General features: G+C 40.0%; 1 protein-coding gene across 10 annotated transcripts in view; it reads left to right on the top strand.

Annotated features, from left to right (window-relative positions):
• MICAL2 (microtubule associated monooxygenase, calponin and LIM domain containing 2) overlaps positions 1–13,509 on the top strand; it is a 91,647-nt gene that overhangs the window by 56,111 nt on the left and 22,027 nt on the right. For all 10 annotated transcript variants that reach the window (XM_051620747.1, XM_051620746.1, XM_051620754.1 and 7 more), the window contains 10 exons: positions 421–522; positions 2,303–2,458; positions 3,411–3,511; positions 5,055–5,312; positions 6,100–6,215; positions 7,415–7,541; positions 7,752–7,842; positions 7,936–8,083; positions 10,154–10,353; positions 10,866–10,978. In XM_051620747.1, the coding sequence (XP_051476707.1) occupies positions 421–522; positions 2,303–2,458; positions 3,411–3,511; positions 5,055–5,312; positions 6,100–6,215; positions 7,415–7,541; positions 7,752–7,842; positions 7,936–8,083; positions 10,154–10,353; positions 10,866–10,978 (1,412 nt within the window). The remainder of the gene's footprint in view (positions 1–420; positions 523–2,302; positions 2,459–3,410; positions 3,512–5,054; positions 5,313–6,099; positions 6,216–7,414; positions 7,542–7,751; positions 7,843–7,935; positions 8,084–10,153; positions 10,354–10,865; positions 10,979–13,509) is intronic.

Below are 13,509 nucleotides of genomic sequence, written 5' to 3'. Positions count from 1 at the left end.
GAGATTAAATTTGTGAGTATGCTTCTCTTTCATTTATATTTAGAAGATTAAAAAAGTACTGACTTTTTCTCTTAATACCCAGCCTTTTCTTTCTGTAACCACATGTATGTACAGTCCTGACAAGGTCACTGTGGGGCTCTTTCTGTGGGAATAAAGTGCTTAAGCGTGTTCTTGTGATACGGACCTGAGAAGTTGAGTGTAGTAGGTGATCCAAATTAGGGCTTACATTGTTTTTTTGTTGTCAGTTCATGAGCTTGACATAGCCTGAACTAGCTTTCAGCTTCCCTCAATTAGACAGAGTTACAGCTCTGTGTGAATGAGAAACAGACCATTTATCTTAATGCCCTTTCTTCAGACTCTGAAATCACTTCTCCATTATATTACTGAAGAATGAATAAATATTACTCTTTGTGTTTTTAGAGATAGGTTGGAGGGCTGAATTTCTTCCCATGGATCACCCGTTGTCAGAGTATGAATTTGATGTTATTATTGGTGCAGATGGCCGCAGGAACACATTAGAAGGTAGGTGAATGTGGGCTTTTAGCCTTATTAATGGTCTTTAGGGTATTTTGAAAAGCCAGAAAGAAAAGAACACTAACAGGCTACCTTTTAAACCACTGACGTCTGTGTGGAAACTATTTTTATGTGGTATCTTTTGCTTTTGTTGTTAAGATGTAGCTCAAAATAAAGACATTTAACGTCATTGCTGCTTCTCAGCACTGTGCATCTGCATTGCCTACAAAATGCATCATGATGACATTGGGCTTGCTTCAAGGTTAAGTAATTATATGATGATTTGACTTTAAGGAGGCTGACAAGATACCTATCTGGAATTGCAGTCTTTGCTATTGTGCTGTAAATTGGCACTATATGTTTGAACTAATGACCAAAATGTGACTGCCAGGTATTTAATGAAGGCATGAGAGGTTTTGCTTTTTCACGTAAGTGATTTAACTTCAGAAGCACTTATTTTGGAAACAATACCCAAACATAATAAGTATGACTGAGCTGGGAGAGTGGGAAAATGAACTTGAGTCACTGCTGAGAATTCAAACCACCTGCACTGTCTTTTTTAGTGAGGTATTAGCTAAGCTGCTCCTGTATCACGTGAACAGCCTGTTAATTATAGATTCCCCTTGTAACTTCAATTATATCAATGTTAGTTTCTGTTCAATAGTACACTATTTGCTTTTCTTTATTAACTTCATAGTTTGCTTATTCTTCTATCTGCCAACCACACTATGCTTGGAGTTAATTCTTACAGTGCTCTATTAGAAATTTCTTAACACTACTGTCCAGCTATCCCCCATAAAAGACTCTTTTATTAGTCATGTCAGCAAAATGAAATTCTTCTTACCTCAGCTGCAGACTCTGTTGAGAAGTTATCGCAGTACCAAGATCTAAGGGAATGTTTGGTGCACTGAAGATTGATTGTATACAGAAGCTGGTATTAAAATACCAAATCTATTCCAATTAAATAATGAGAGCATATTGAGAAACACAGACAAAAATTAATTGCTTATTTATTTCTTTCTAGAAAATACACGTGTTTATGAAAAATAATCTGCAATTGGCTAAAAATATTCTAAGGACACTGTGTCCTACCTCAGAATTTACCTACTGATAAGGGAAATACACAGAGGGAAAAAATGAAACATGCAATTGCAAGATTGTGGCTGAGTGGGCTTCTTTTGTGAAAGGAGAAAGATACAATGGAGTGAGAGCAAGTAACTTTACACTCAATCTCACCTTGGAAATAGTACAGTTAAGCCACTCTTTTTCAACCCCTAGTATCATTGGAAAACCTCATTAGCTGGGTTGTATGGAGCTAAACATGGTTATAGAGGTTTCAGTTTTTCATATCTTTCTCTGCTGCTTTTGAGTGCTGATCTCATGCGTGTTTTTTCATCAGCTGTTCACCATCTATATAACAGAAGTTTTATTTGCTATTTAAAATGTTAAAAATATTTCCCTCCATTAAATTTGCTCTGCTACATTTCCAGTCTGCTTTTCCTGAGTCATCATTTGTCCTTAACTTCTTCCCATGTTCAACCTCTTCCTACAGTTCCCCTTCAGACCTATTCAGATGCAGTACAGCTCCAGCTTTGCAGCTGGGAATGGAGAGAAAAGACTCCTTGCATTCAAGGGAAATTTGGAGGAATGACAGAATCTGCTGACGTTGTGTTGTTTGTTGGAGTGTAGGACTAGACACAGAGAAGAGGCCAAGCTGCCTTGAGCTGATCCTCCCTGAAAGTCCAATGTGAAGTTTCCTGTGTATTCAATTCTTCTCTTTGCTTACCAGGCTTCAGGAGGAAAGAGTTTCGTGGGAAACTGGCTATAGCCATCACTGCTAATTTTATAAACAGAAATACAACTGCAGAAGCCAAGGTAGAAGAAATAAGTGGTGTTGCTTTCATCTTCAATCAGAAGTTCTTCCAGGACCTTAAGGAGGAAACAGGTAGGTGCATCCCCATTTCTTTCCACAACCAAATTCAAGAGGCAGTAGAGGAACTCTTGACCTGCCAGGCCACCCTCCTATTCCCATTAACAGCAGTTTCAATATATTGTATAAAAAACCCCACAAAGTGTTAAAATGCTGTTGATGTCACACTCTTGCAGATGGAGGTGTCCATTTATGGTACAGTGGGATTTTCTTTCAGCTTGGGCGTTGCCACATCATGGCTAGTTTTAATGTTTAAATTTTTTTGAACTGTAAAAATGTCTGCTATGTTGAACAAATATAGAAGAGCATTTTCAGTGCCTAGACAATTCCCTCAAGACATGGTTTGTTTTGTTTGTATCCGTTCATGTACTGAACCACTTAAATCCTGTGAAGAAGGCTCTGCCCTTCTGGGAGGAGTTTATTCTTGCTTTTTGATGTGTATATCTGATAAACTAAAAAGAACTGGACAGGAATCTGCCTTAAATACTTAAAATATAAACTATGAAATCACCAGTATGAAAAGGGATTTCAGAATAGTTTCACCCACTCTCAGTACAAGCAATTCTATTCTTCATTTTACAGATTATTATTGCTGCTGCTGCTGTTGTTATTAAACCCAAAACTCCTGGTAGACCCAGTGCCAGAGGCCTAGCAACCTAAAAAGCACTTAGTTCCCTTGGCTCTTCTTTTCTACTTGTGAAGATGGTTAAGGCTGTAGCTAACTGGCTATTCCTTAAAAGGGTGCTAAATAACTTTAAATTTTGCTGAGACAAACCACTATGAGGTGAGGCCAATCTCCTCTCTGGATTTTTTTGTTTTGTTTTAGAGCATCTTGTCCATTAATGCTTCATCCCAGCTAGGCAAGTTAATGTATCCAAGAAGTAAACACATTTGTGGGGATCACTCACATGTTGTTAGTAAATGACACAGAAAATGCACTGTATTTCATGTATTATCTTTTTTTCAGGAATTGACCTGGAGAATATTGTTTACTATAAAGATAGCACTCATTATTTTGTGATGACAGCAAAAAAACAGAGTCTTCTGGACAAAGGAGTGATTATTAATGTATGTAAAAATGCTAGATAAAACTCTGTCTTATTTACTTGGCTTGGAATAAGTGTGAATGTCTGCATAAATATTGTTGCCTGTTAATAAAGGGTGTTTATAGACTTACTGGATCACTTCATTAAGCTCAGGTCACTTAGATCTTACTCTGACTATTTTGTTTGTTTCCTTTTCCCTCCAGTCAGCACAAAGTTTCTGTAGAGATGTGAAAACAATACTTCCTACATTTGTCAGTTCTGAAACTGGCTGAAATAGGATCTTGACTCACCTTGGAAATACATGGTGTGGTCATCACAGCAAAAAAGAGAAACCTCATGTATTTAAAGGTGAACTGAGCCCAGCTATGTCCAGTTTTATGAGGCAAATTAGGAAGTGTTAAAACCGATCTCTCTCTCTAAAGTGGGTAAAACATGATAGAAAGAGGCTATAAACATGATGACCTGAACTTTCAGAGGTGCTTTGAACTTTGAGGACTTTTTCTTTTTTCTTTTTTTTTTTTTTTCTTTCTTCCTTTTTTTTTCTTTCTCTCCACCACACCCCCCCCCCCTCTCCCCCCCTTCTTCTGTACCATGTGAGGGTTTATTTTCTTTTGTTTCTAGAAAGTGTTTTGGCACCATTTAAATTTCTCTTCCTGGAAACCCAAGAGAGGTCAATTTTTCTTGCAAAGGAAGACAAAGCCAAAAGAGTTGAGTATGATTTCCCGAAGGAAGTACTTGAGGGGAGCTTTCAGAAGGCTTCTGGGCTTTCTGATGAGACTGCTTAGCCTCAGTGCCAGTTTTTCCTGCTCTTCTGGGGACAGGGGCTCCCAGGGGATTGCAGCTGGCCATGCCTAGCTGGGGCAGCAGGTAAGGGCAGCAGCCCCCAGCAGTGGGGTGAGGGGAGCAGGCGTTGGGCCCTAGGGTAGATGGGGTGGGGTCTGTGGGTGGGTGCAGTCCCAGGAGATCTGTGGGGAGTTTGGAGGAGCAGCACCCATGGCCTGTCAGAGCTGTTCCCTTGACCTACTCAGGTCTGAGTGGGGAAGTGAACCCAGCATGTCTGTAACAACTGGGTTAATAACGGTTCTGTGGTATCATCCCTGCGATTAGGGGTCTCAACCATGATTAAGCTTTAAATAGAAGCTGCCTTATTAATAATCACTGGCTTTACACAGGATGACCTGTAAAGACAGAGTCCTTCACCACACTGGGAAGAAAACAACAACAACCAGGAAACAACCTATGCAAAAAAGCATTGCAGTGATGATGACAACATCTTTTGATAGGAGGGAAGTAGTGTCATGAAAGTAACACATAACCAGGGAGCTGGGAACCACTATCATATTCTGTAGCAAATAAAGCTGCTTATTCAGTGTTGGCATCAGGAGCTCCTGTTCAGGGTAGTACAGTAACCTGTTTGTTTATTAACTTCTTGGAGGAGATGACAAATGTCACTTGTTTTTCTATATTGTGTGATGTGTGGTTGCCACTCATGCTATGAGACTGCAAGGTTCTGATCCAGAGAGGATAGGTGGAGTATCTAACCCTACCTGCCTCTCTCCTTGCAGGACTATATCGATACTGAGTTGCTCCTCTGTGGAGAAAATGTGAACCAGAGCAATTTGCTGTCCTATGCCAGAGAAGCTGCTGACTTTGCAACAAATTACCAGCTGCCTTCCTTGGATTTTGCAATTAATCACTACGGGCAACCAGATGTAGCAATGTTTGATTTTACTTGCATGTATGCTTCTGAAAATGCTGCACTAGTGAGAGAGAGGCACAGACATCAGCTCCTGGTGGCACTTGTTGGAGACAGTTTGCTTGAGGTATATCTTGGAGTGGCTTCCAAGTTGTCATGGTTTTTTGTTGTTTTGTTTTTTTCTCAATCCAGCCATTCAATCTGTTCTCCAAAACAAACTATTTTCTTCCATGTCCTGAAACAATGGTACCTTCTTTGGAATAGATTTCTTTTTTCCCTTTTTCTTTATGTCGCAACTAATACTTGGCAGGCATTCTCTGGCTGGGATTCTGTTTTGCTTTGTGCAAGTTGTATATCTGTCTGAAAATTGTGAGCTCTGTGTCCTCAGCTTGGGTGCATGGTGTAAGTTTCCTGACTCCCAGCACAGAAAAATTTGGTCCAAGTTTTTATTGCAGTCTCTTTGCCTTAATATGTTCTCTTTCTGAAGTGAAAAGTGTATTACAATTTTTTTTTTTAAACTCATGCTGACAGCCTGAAGTGTTTGAAAAGATCAGTCCAAAGCAAAATTTGAAGATGCCAAGAAAGGCATCTTTTTTTCCCTCGCCTTTTTTTCCTTTACTAATTCTTGAGTATTGAGTCTTTTTTTTCTCCTCGGCCTTTACCTTTTGAGGTTAAAAAATGTGTTTTAAATTTAGAAGTTGAAAATGAAGAAGGGCAAGCAGTCTTTTTCATTACCTAAGACTTGGAGGACATAGACATTAAAAAACTCCAAGAGCTGGTTATGTTGTATTTTAACTTGTTCTGGCCTTTTCTAAGACACTATGAAACCCTAGACTCTAAATTCACCTTACAAGTTACTTTTGTAATAAGACCTTAAGAAATACAAGGATTTAAACTGTAAATGCTTCTTACAGCCCTTCTGGCCAATGGGTACTGGCTGTGCAAGAGGCTTCCTAGCTGCTTTTGATACTGCATGGATGGTGCGGAGCTGGGCACAAGGAAAACCCCCCTTAGAAATCCTTGCTGAGCGGTGAGTGCTGCTTTTGTCTTCTCCATCATTTTCAGTGTTTTGTGGAGTTGTGGTATTGATAGAAGGCAGTGGAAGACAGAATGGCAACAGGAGAAATATTCTTTTTCACTGCAATGGCAGAGAACAATTTACAGTAGCAGAAGTCTGCTCTGTGAACTTCTGCACACTGGTACAGAGATCCAGCAATGTGCATGACATTGGTTTAAATCACTGATTTAAGTCACCAGTTAGTAGAATGAAGAGTGGTATCTTGTGTCAAAACAGCAATCTGCCAACTGTCTCAGCACTTGTTTTTTTGACTGACAGAAAAAAAAAAAAGGGATTGTTCCTGAAACAAGGCTAAATAAATACTTTAACAGCTTTCATAGCTGGTATCTGTGGCTTTAACTCTGCATTTTAGCTTAGTAGCCTTGATGCCCTCTTTACTTAGACTGAAGAATATGTGGCAAAGGAGAATTGCTATAATGCTGCATCACTAGCTTCTCTATGCAATATCTTTTTGACCAGTGCATGAAATCTGTTGTTAAGTACACCAGCAATCCTGGTGTTGTTGTGGTCCGATGGTTGAACTTGCTGACTTTGGTCCTGGTGGCAACTGCTCCGCTACAGCTGCCCAGCCTGTTTCAGGGGCAGACAGATAATAGAAATAGTCATGGTTGTGGTAGGGCAAGTAGAAGCATTGCTAACTACAGCACTTTGAGAAGTTTTGAGATAGAAGCCTGTGGGATGACTCAAACACGGCATAGTCCCAAATGGAAAATTGAACAGCATAATAGCAAAGGCTGTGGTGGTTATAGGAATTGCAGAATGACGGGATTTAGTCCTGTTATGTGGTAAAGAAGTTGCTCCTTGGGCGGAGGTTAAAGCAAAACCAGATGACTGAATGATGTAACCTCCTTCTTTCTTTTTTTTTTTTTTTTTTTTTTTTCCTTCCTTCTTTTTCTTGCTTATTTCCTGCCTCAGGAAAACATGGACATAAGTTCTGAGTCTGTCTTTTTGTTGTCCTTTTTCTGTCTGGCATCCTTCTCCTGAGTGGGGGATAAGAAATGGGATGAATATATTATGCATTTAGTGCATAACACTTGACCTGGCAGAATCAAAATAAGGTGCAGGTAGCTGAAAAAAACCAAAACAAAAGCCTCTTTTTATAAGAAATATTTATTTTAATTAGTATCCCTTGCATCTTTTTTCTCTGTAAGAGAGAGCATTTATCGACTCTTGCCTCAGACTACTCCTGAAAATATTAACAAGAACTTTGACCAGTATACCATTGACCCTGGAACAAGATACCCCAACTTGAACTCAAGCTGTGTTCGGCCTCACCAGGTCAGTACTTAAAAGGCTTGCTTGTGAAATGATAGTTAATTCTTTGTCCAGGAGAAACAGGGCCACAGGTAGGGCATTAAAAAAAAAAAAAAATCTTCAGGAGACACTTTAATTTAGATCCAGCTGTTGATAAAGACAACCTAGAAATAAAACTCCTTTTTTCTCTCCAAGCAATTCTAACATTATTCTGCCATTTGCTTTTACTTCTAGGTGAGGCAGTTATATGTTACCAATGAGTTACAACAGTGTTCTCTGGAAAGAGTAAGCTCCATTAGAAGATCAGTGAATCTCTCAAGACATGGTATGTGACATCTCATATTTGCTGTGGCTTAGTATTGGGAGCCTTCTAAGCATACAACATCATTTAAATGTTTGCTTCCCACTGTAACTGCAGAGTCAGATATTCGACCTAACAAGCTTTTGACCTGGTGTCAGAAACAGACAGAAGGGTACCGTAACGTTAACGTCACAGACCTGACTACCTCCTGGAAAAGTGGCCTTGCTCTGTGTGCGATTATCCATCGCTTCAGACCTGACCTCATGTAAGTAGCACCTGTAGATCTTGTTGAGTAGGGTATGTTAAGCATTTACCAAAGTATAGAACAACACTGATACTCTGGAGTCCCCTTCTATTGCTGTTTTTTGCAAGTGCGCACCATTGCCAGGTCTGGGGGATAGGGAGGGTGGGGTTGGTTTTGCTTTGTGTTTTCTCTATGTCCTTGCATGCCATTTAAAATGAAATACATATGCTTTCAAAGGGATAGGAAGGCTTTGAACCTTATGACTTATAATCATGTTTGTAGGAGTCACATGGCTATTTAAAACAAAAATTACAGTGCTTGGAGAATGTGCGAGTTGCATTCCTAGGTCCCTGGAGACAGGTTTTTAGTGTATGTTTAAAACTACAGTCATAATGGCACTGTCATGAGTTACAAAAAATGCCTGGATGAGCCTTAAATGAGCCATCCACAGTATGTCGTATTGGTTGCTGTGACAGTCATGTAGGGAAACACTGGGCCATGGAGGTGCCACAGGAGGTGGTCGTTTTGCACAACTCTTTGCCCAGAAGGGCACAGTGCCCTTGCATGTGGACTGTGCAACAGAGGCTGGCCCTTGAAATTTAACTGCTCTAGGAATTGAATGTAAGCCAGCATTTCCCTTTTGACACTGTTTCTGGGGTCCTAACCCTACAAGACCCAACATCCTATGTATGAGTATTTTGTAAGGTTCCTTGGTTAGATCCAAGAGGATCTAACAGGTGTCAGGCAATGGCAAGCACTGGCTTGCTGGGCCTGCTTGATGTGGTCTTGATGTGGTGGGGTGACTCTTCTGTCCTCTCACCAGTCTCTAAAATGCAGAAGCTGCATTCTCCTGCCTTCCTAAACAGACTTAGGAGTCTCAAAACAATTATTGTCAGCCTCCCTCTTTTGTGGATAAATTAAAGAAATAGTTGAGCTCTTCTATGAGGTGTGCTAAGGTGGAAATAATAAGGTGCTTGTTCGTACAGCTTTGCTAGAGGAAGAGCTAACATTGTCAGTATAAGATATTCTTTTTGCCTTGGGTTAGTTTAAAAAAAAATGGGAATTATAGATGGTTTTGTGATATAAAGGGGGGAGAGGTAGTCTAAAAAGCAAAGTGATCTTTGCTGTCTGTGGAAAGCATGTCTCTTATGCCCTGCTGTCTCTAGAAAGCTGATAGATTTATCTTCCTGAGCTAACAGACCACCTGCTGTTTAATTAACATTGTGTTCAGATCTTCTTGGCTCTTTCTATTAAATGGGACTGCTGGAGGACTTGTTCAGATAAAGCCAGGGAGGTGAGAGAGGTGTCTGCCTGTGGGCTGTGGGCAGACTGAGGTGGAAGGCTGCCTGCATCCCCCTGCCTCCAGAAATAGGCAGAGTGTGTGGGTTGGGGTGAGAGAGGAAAATTCTTTGGGGGTTCAAAAACAAATTCTGTATGAGAATAAAGACCCTAGTCTGCTGGAGCTTCATAATTTATTCACAAGTTTATTTTAATCTTGACTTTTGGAAGCTGTTCAAGGGATCAGAGTCTTAGACTAGATCCCACAGAAAATGGATTAGAGAATGGATAGCACAGTTCCAACATGTGATGCACTTTACTGCACTTGCTAAGTCCAGCTATGGCATGGACAGGTGGTCCTCATTCAAACTGGGTGTGTAATACCTTAAAAAGAGATGTAGTGCCTTTCCATGTGTGCACACCTAATATTTGTGCTGCATGAAACGCTACCCTAAATTTACTGCTCATGGCATTGATGATTTATAGAACTCATCAAAGCTAAAATGTTGAGTGCTAACAGGTGAACTCTGTAGTAGCACAGCTGTATTTGGAGAGGAAAAAGGGCTTCATGCACTTCAGAGGAGGAATTGCATTTCTTCATAAATAAGGGAATCCTTTTTCATGGGACTGCATTGAAATCCAGTTCAGTGAAATAGCTTTTACATTATGTTTCTGTCAAATCCTGGATTTCTATGGGACTCTTTGGAGTTGTGTAGGTTCACCCTGACTCAGTGAAATGCCCGTGCTGTTCTGCACCTCTCCAACGGGAAGCAGAGAGCAAACTGCCACTGATACAGTGTGTTGTCTCTGCAGTGACTTTGATGCTCTGAATGAAGAGGACGTTGTCAAAAACAACCAGCTGGCATTCGATGTTGCTGAGCAGGAGTTTGGGATCCCCCCTGTGACCACAGGGAAGGAGGTGGGGTCGGCCGGGGAGCCCGACAAGCTCAGCATGGTCATGTACCTCTCCAAGTTCTATGAACTGTTCAGGGGCACACCTCTGCGGGCAGTAGGTAAGCTGAACCCAGGCTGCACCTAATTCTTACAAACTTGGGGAGGGGAAGCACTTCATCCAGGCTGCTTACGAGCACTGTTTTTGAGCCAAGAGTCCTTTCCTAGCTGAGCCATTCTGGCATGCAAGCATGCCTGCTTCTGTCTGCAGTAGTTACCTTGTGCTTAAAAAAGAAAAGAAGGAAAAACTTGATTGAAGACCAGGGTTTTGTGGGTCCTTGGTGGTTTCAGAGAACAGGAGCAGCTGGATAACTGCAGCTTGACATCATGAAGTTTCTGTATCAGGTCATTAGTGTGATCCTCTGGTAAGGGAGACATGCATTCAACATGTCAATTCCTGTGTGTTTCTCTTCCTTTTTAGAAAAGTCACTCTGTATTTTATGTATTTACTTATGTTTGCCTGGTTTTCTTTCATCTAATTGCTACCAGCATTCAACTGGAAAATTCTGGCTTAGTCAAAGCATTTAAAAAAGAGATCTTAATAAATTTCCTAAGCAGCTGGTTTTTTTAACAGATGCTGGTGACAAGCAAAATGGAGAAAATAATGATCTTTGTTCAGCAAAATCATCTAACTTCATCTTCAATAATTACATCAATTTAACTTTACCAAGAAAACGAGTACCAAAGGTAAGTTGTGAAGGAAGACTTGCTCTGAATATAATTTCTCTTTTCAGAAAAATGAAAATAAACCACCACACTCAGAAATAACTATTTTTTATATATTCTACTATTACAAGACCTGTAGAAAGAGATTTTTTGAGCATAGGACAAAAGTAAACGAAGATTTCACAGTAAACAAAGCTAACACACATGTACGCTCAGTGATTATGTTTGTAGTGATAAAACTGAAGCACTATCAGAGTCAAATGGCTGACGTGTTAAGAAAAGTCCCAGTTAAGTATTCTCTGGTAATTCAAAATTTGTGATGGCAGAGAATATTTGGGTGTACTTGGGGAGAACTGGTATCCATTGTCCATGCCAATCTTCTTCAGTGTAGGTAAAATTGAGAGGAGTATGATGTTTTGTTTGGTGTTTTAAGTTGCTGTTTTCAACTTGAAATATTTGAGATCTTAGGTGCATTATGTGGCTTGTCTTTATGTTTTATTTTTGGAAATTTTTCAAAAGGTGTGTTTAGGAGGTTTTTTACAATGCTAGATGGTAAGATTTTTATTTAGGGGGGCTTTGGATTTGTTTTTTTTTAAGATGGCAAAGTCTGGAATTTTTCTGGTCTAGTTCTACTTTAAAAAAAAATAGTACTGTAGTTCTGTTTTCCTAGAGTTAAATGTATGGGCATAATATTATGTATCAGTTCAAATAATCACTGGTATGCTAGAATGCTTACCGACTGGGAGGAAGGGTGTTGTTTTTTTTTTCTTCCAAAAAAGCAGTGATTTACTGTGTCCAGTTCTGGAGCCCCCAATATAGAAATGATATGGAGCTCTTGGAGTGAGTCCAGAGAGTGCTATGAAGATGGCTGGAGGGGCTGGAGCACCTCTGCTTATGAAGACAGGCTGAGAGAGTGGGGGTTGTTCAGCCTGGAGAAGAGAATGCTCTGAGGAGACCTTATAGTAGTGGCTTTCCAGTTCCTGGAAGCTCCAGGAAAGCTGGGGAGGCACTCCTTACAAGGGCTTGTAGTGATAGCACGAGAGGTAATGGTTTTAAACTGGAAGAAGGTACATTTAAGTTAGACATCAGAAAGCAATTATTTAGGGTGAGGCTGGTGAAACACTGGAACAGGTTGTCCAGGGAAGTTGTGGATGCCTCCTCCCTAGAAGTGTTCAGGAAGCAGCCTGGTCTAGTGGGAGGTGTCCCTGCCCATGGCAGGGGGTTGGAACTAGATGATCTTTAAGGTCCCTTCCAGCACAAACCATTCAATGATTCTATGATTTGAACAGTTTGTGGATGCTGTCAAGGTTCTGGAGGGAAGCTTTCAAATGCTTATAGATGTATAAAGCCTGCAACAGTGACAAACAGAGGGCAGGTTGACTAGCATGACTGAGAGAATGATCTCAAAGTCACACTGATATACTTTTCTCTCTTGGTCACTTATTAATGGAAATCTACTGAGATGGCCTGTTTCTGTGCCTGTATGTATGCCCATACCTGTTGCTATTAAAGACTCTAGTGCCTTGAAGGGGTATTGAAATGGGAGTTAATACTGTCTGACATAGGACTGTGTGCAGTAAGAGTACTGTCTATGTGTTTCTGAATGGATTATAACTTCAAAAGTTATATATTATATAATGTAAAAGTTACTATAATTAAGTTATTCAGTGATAATCTGTTTCACTGTCTGCCTATTCATTAACTTGGTCCTCATCTGAAAGGAGACTTTGAGGAGGGGCTTTGCTTTCATAGCCAAGCCTACCTTAATTTTAACTTCAATTTAAATGGGGAGTGTCTGCAGAGCCTGCCTCAGAGGCACCAGTGTCTCCAGTCCAACTGTTGCAGATTAATTGGTGCAAGTTAGACAGCAGCACGTACTCTTCCACCAAACTGAATTTAATTTCTGTATTTTCTGCAGCACAGTTGAATGCAAAACGGTTCCACATTTTGAGCTTCCTAGGCCAGCCAAAAACTGTGTATAACTATAATAATTCTCATTTTTTTCTTTTTTTTTCTTTTTTATTTTTAAATTTCCTGTTTTAAACAGACCTCCTTGATGCTTAACTGTATTGCTTCATTTACACCTGTGTAGGGATGGTTAAGTTTTGCATGCAAAAGTACAGATTTCCTACTTCTTTAGGAATTTAGTCCTTAATAATAGTTCAAGTGTACATGTATGTGCTGCATTTCTCAGTATTTTAATATCTTGCTTTTTAAACTTCTTGCTATCTCATCTTCTCCATTTAGGTAGAAATACAATTATTTTATTCTTTTTTTTTAAACTTGAAGTATTACTCCAGGATTTCCAGATATTTCCTAGACTGACTTAAAACTTGAATATTTTCCATCCAAAAACACATTTTCAAAACCTGTGGACAGTCAGTTCCCTAGTATCCTCATATATCCTTGTTAGGAAATAACTTTTTGTGCCACCCACACACACACAAAACCAAGTGACATGTTTCCTAGCTAACCAAGCAGTGAGAAACCAAATAGGCAAAACAAACATTGGGGTTTTTTGTGGGTTACGTCTTTGAAAGAAAAAGCTTTTT

This window comes from Apus apus, chromosome 5 (assembly GCF_020740795.1).
Source record: "Apus apus isolate bApuApu2 chromosome 5, bApuApu2.pri.cur, whole genome shotgun sequence".
Classification (NCBI taxonomy): domain Eukaryota; kingdom Metazoa; phylum Chordata; class Aves; order Apodiformes; family Apodidae; genus Apus; species Apus apus.
Note: the sequence above shows the minus strand (reverse complement) of the source record. Positions and strands in the feature narration are given on the sequence as shown.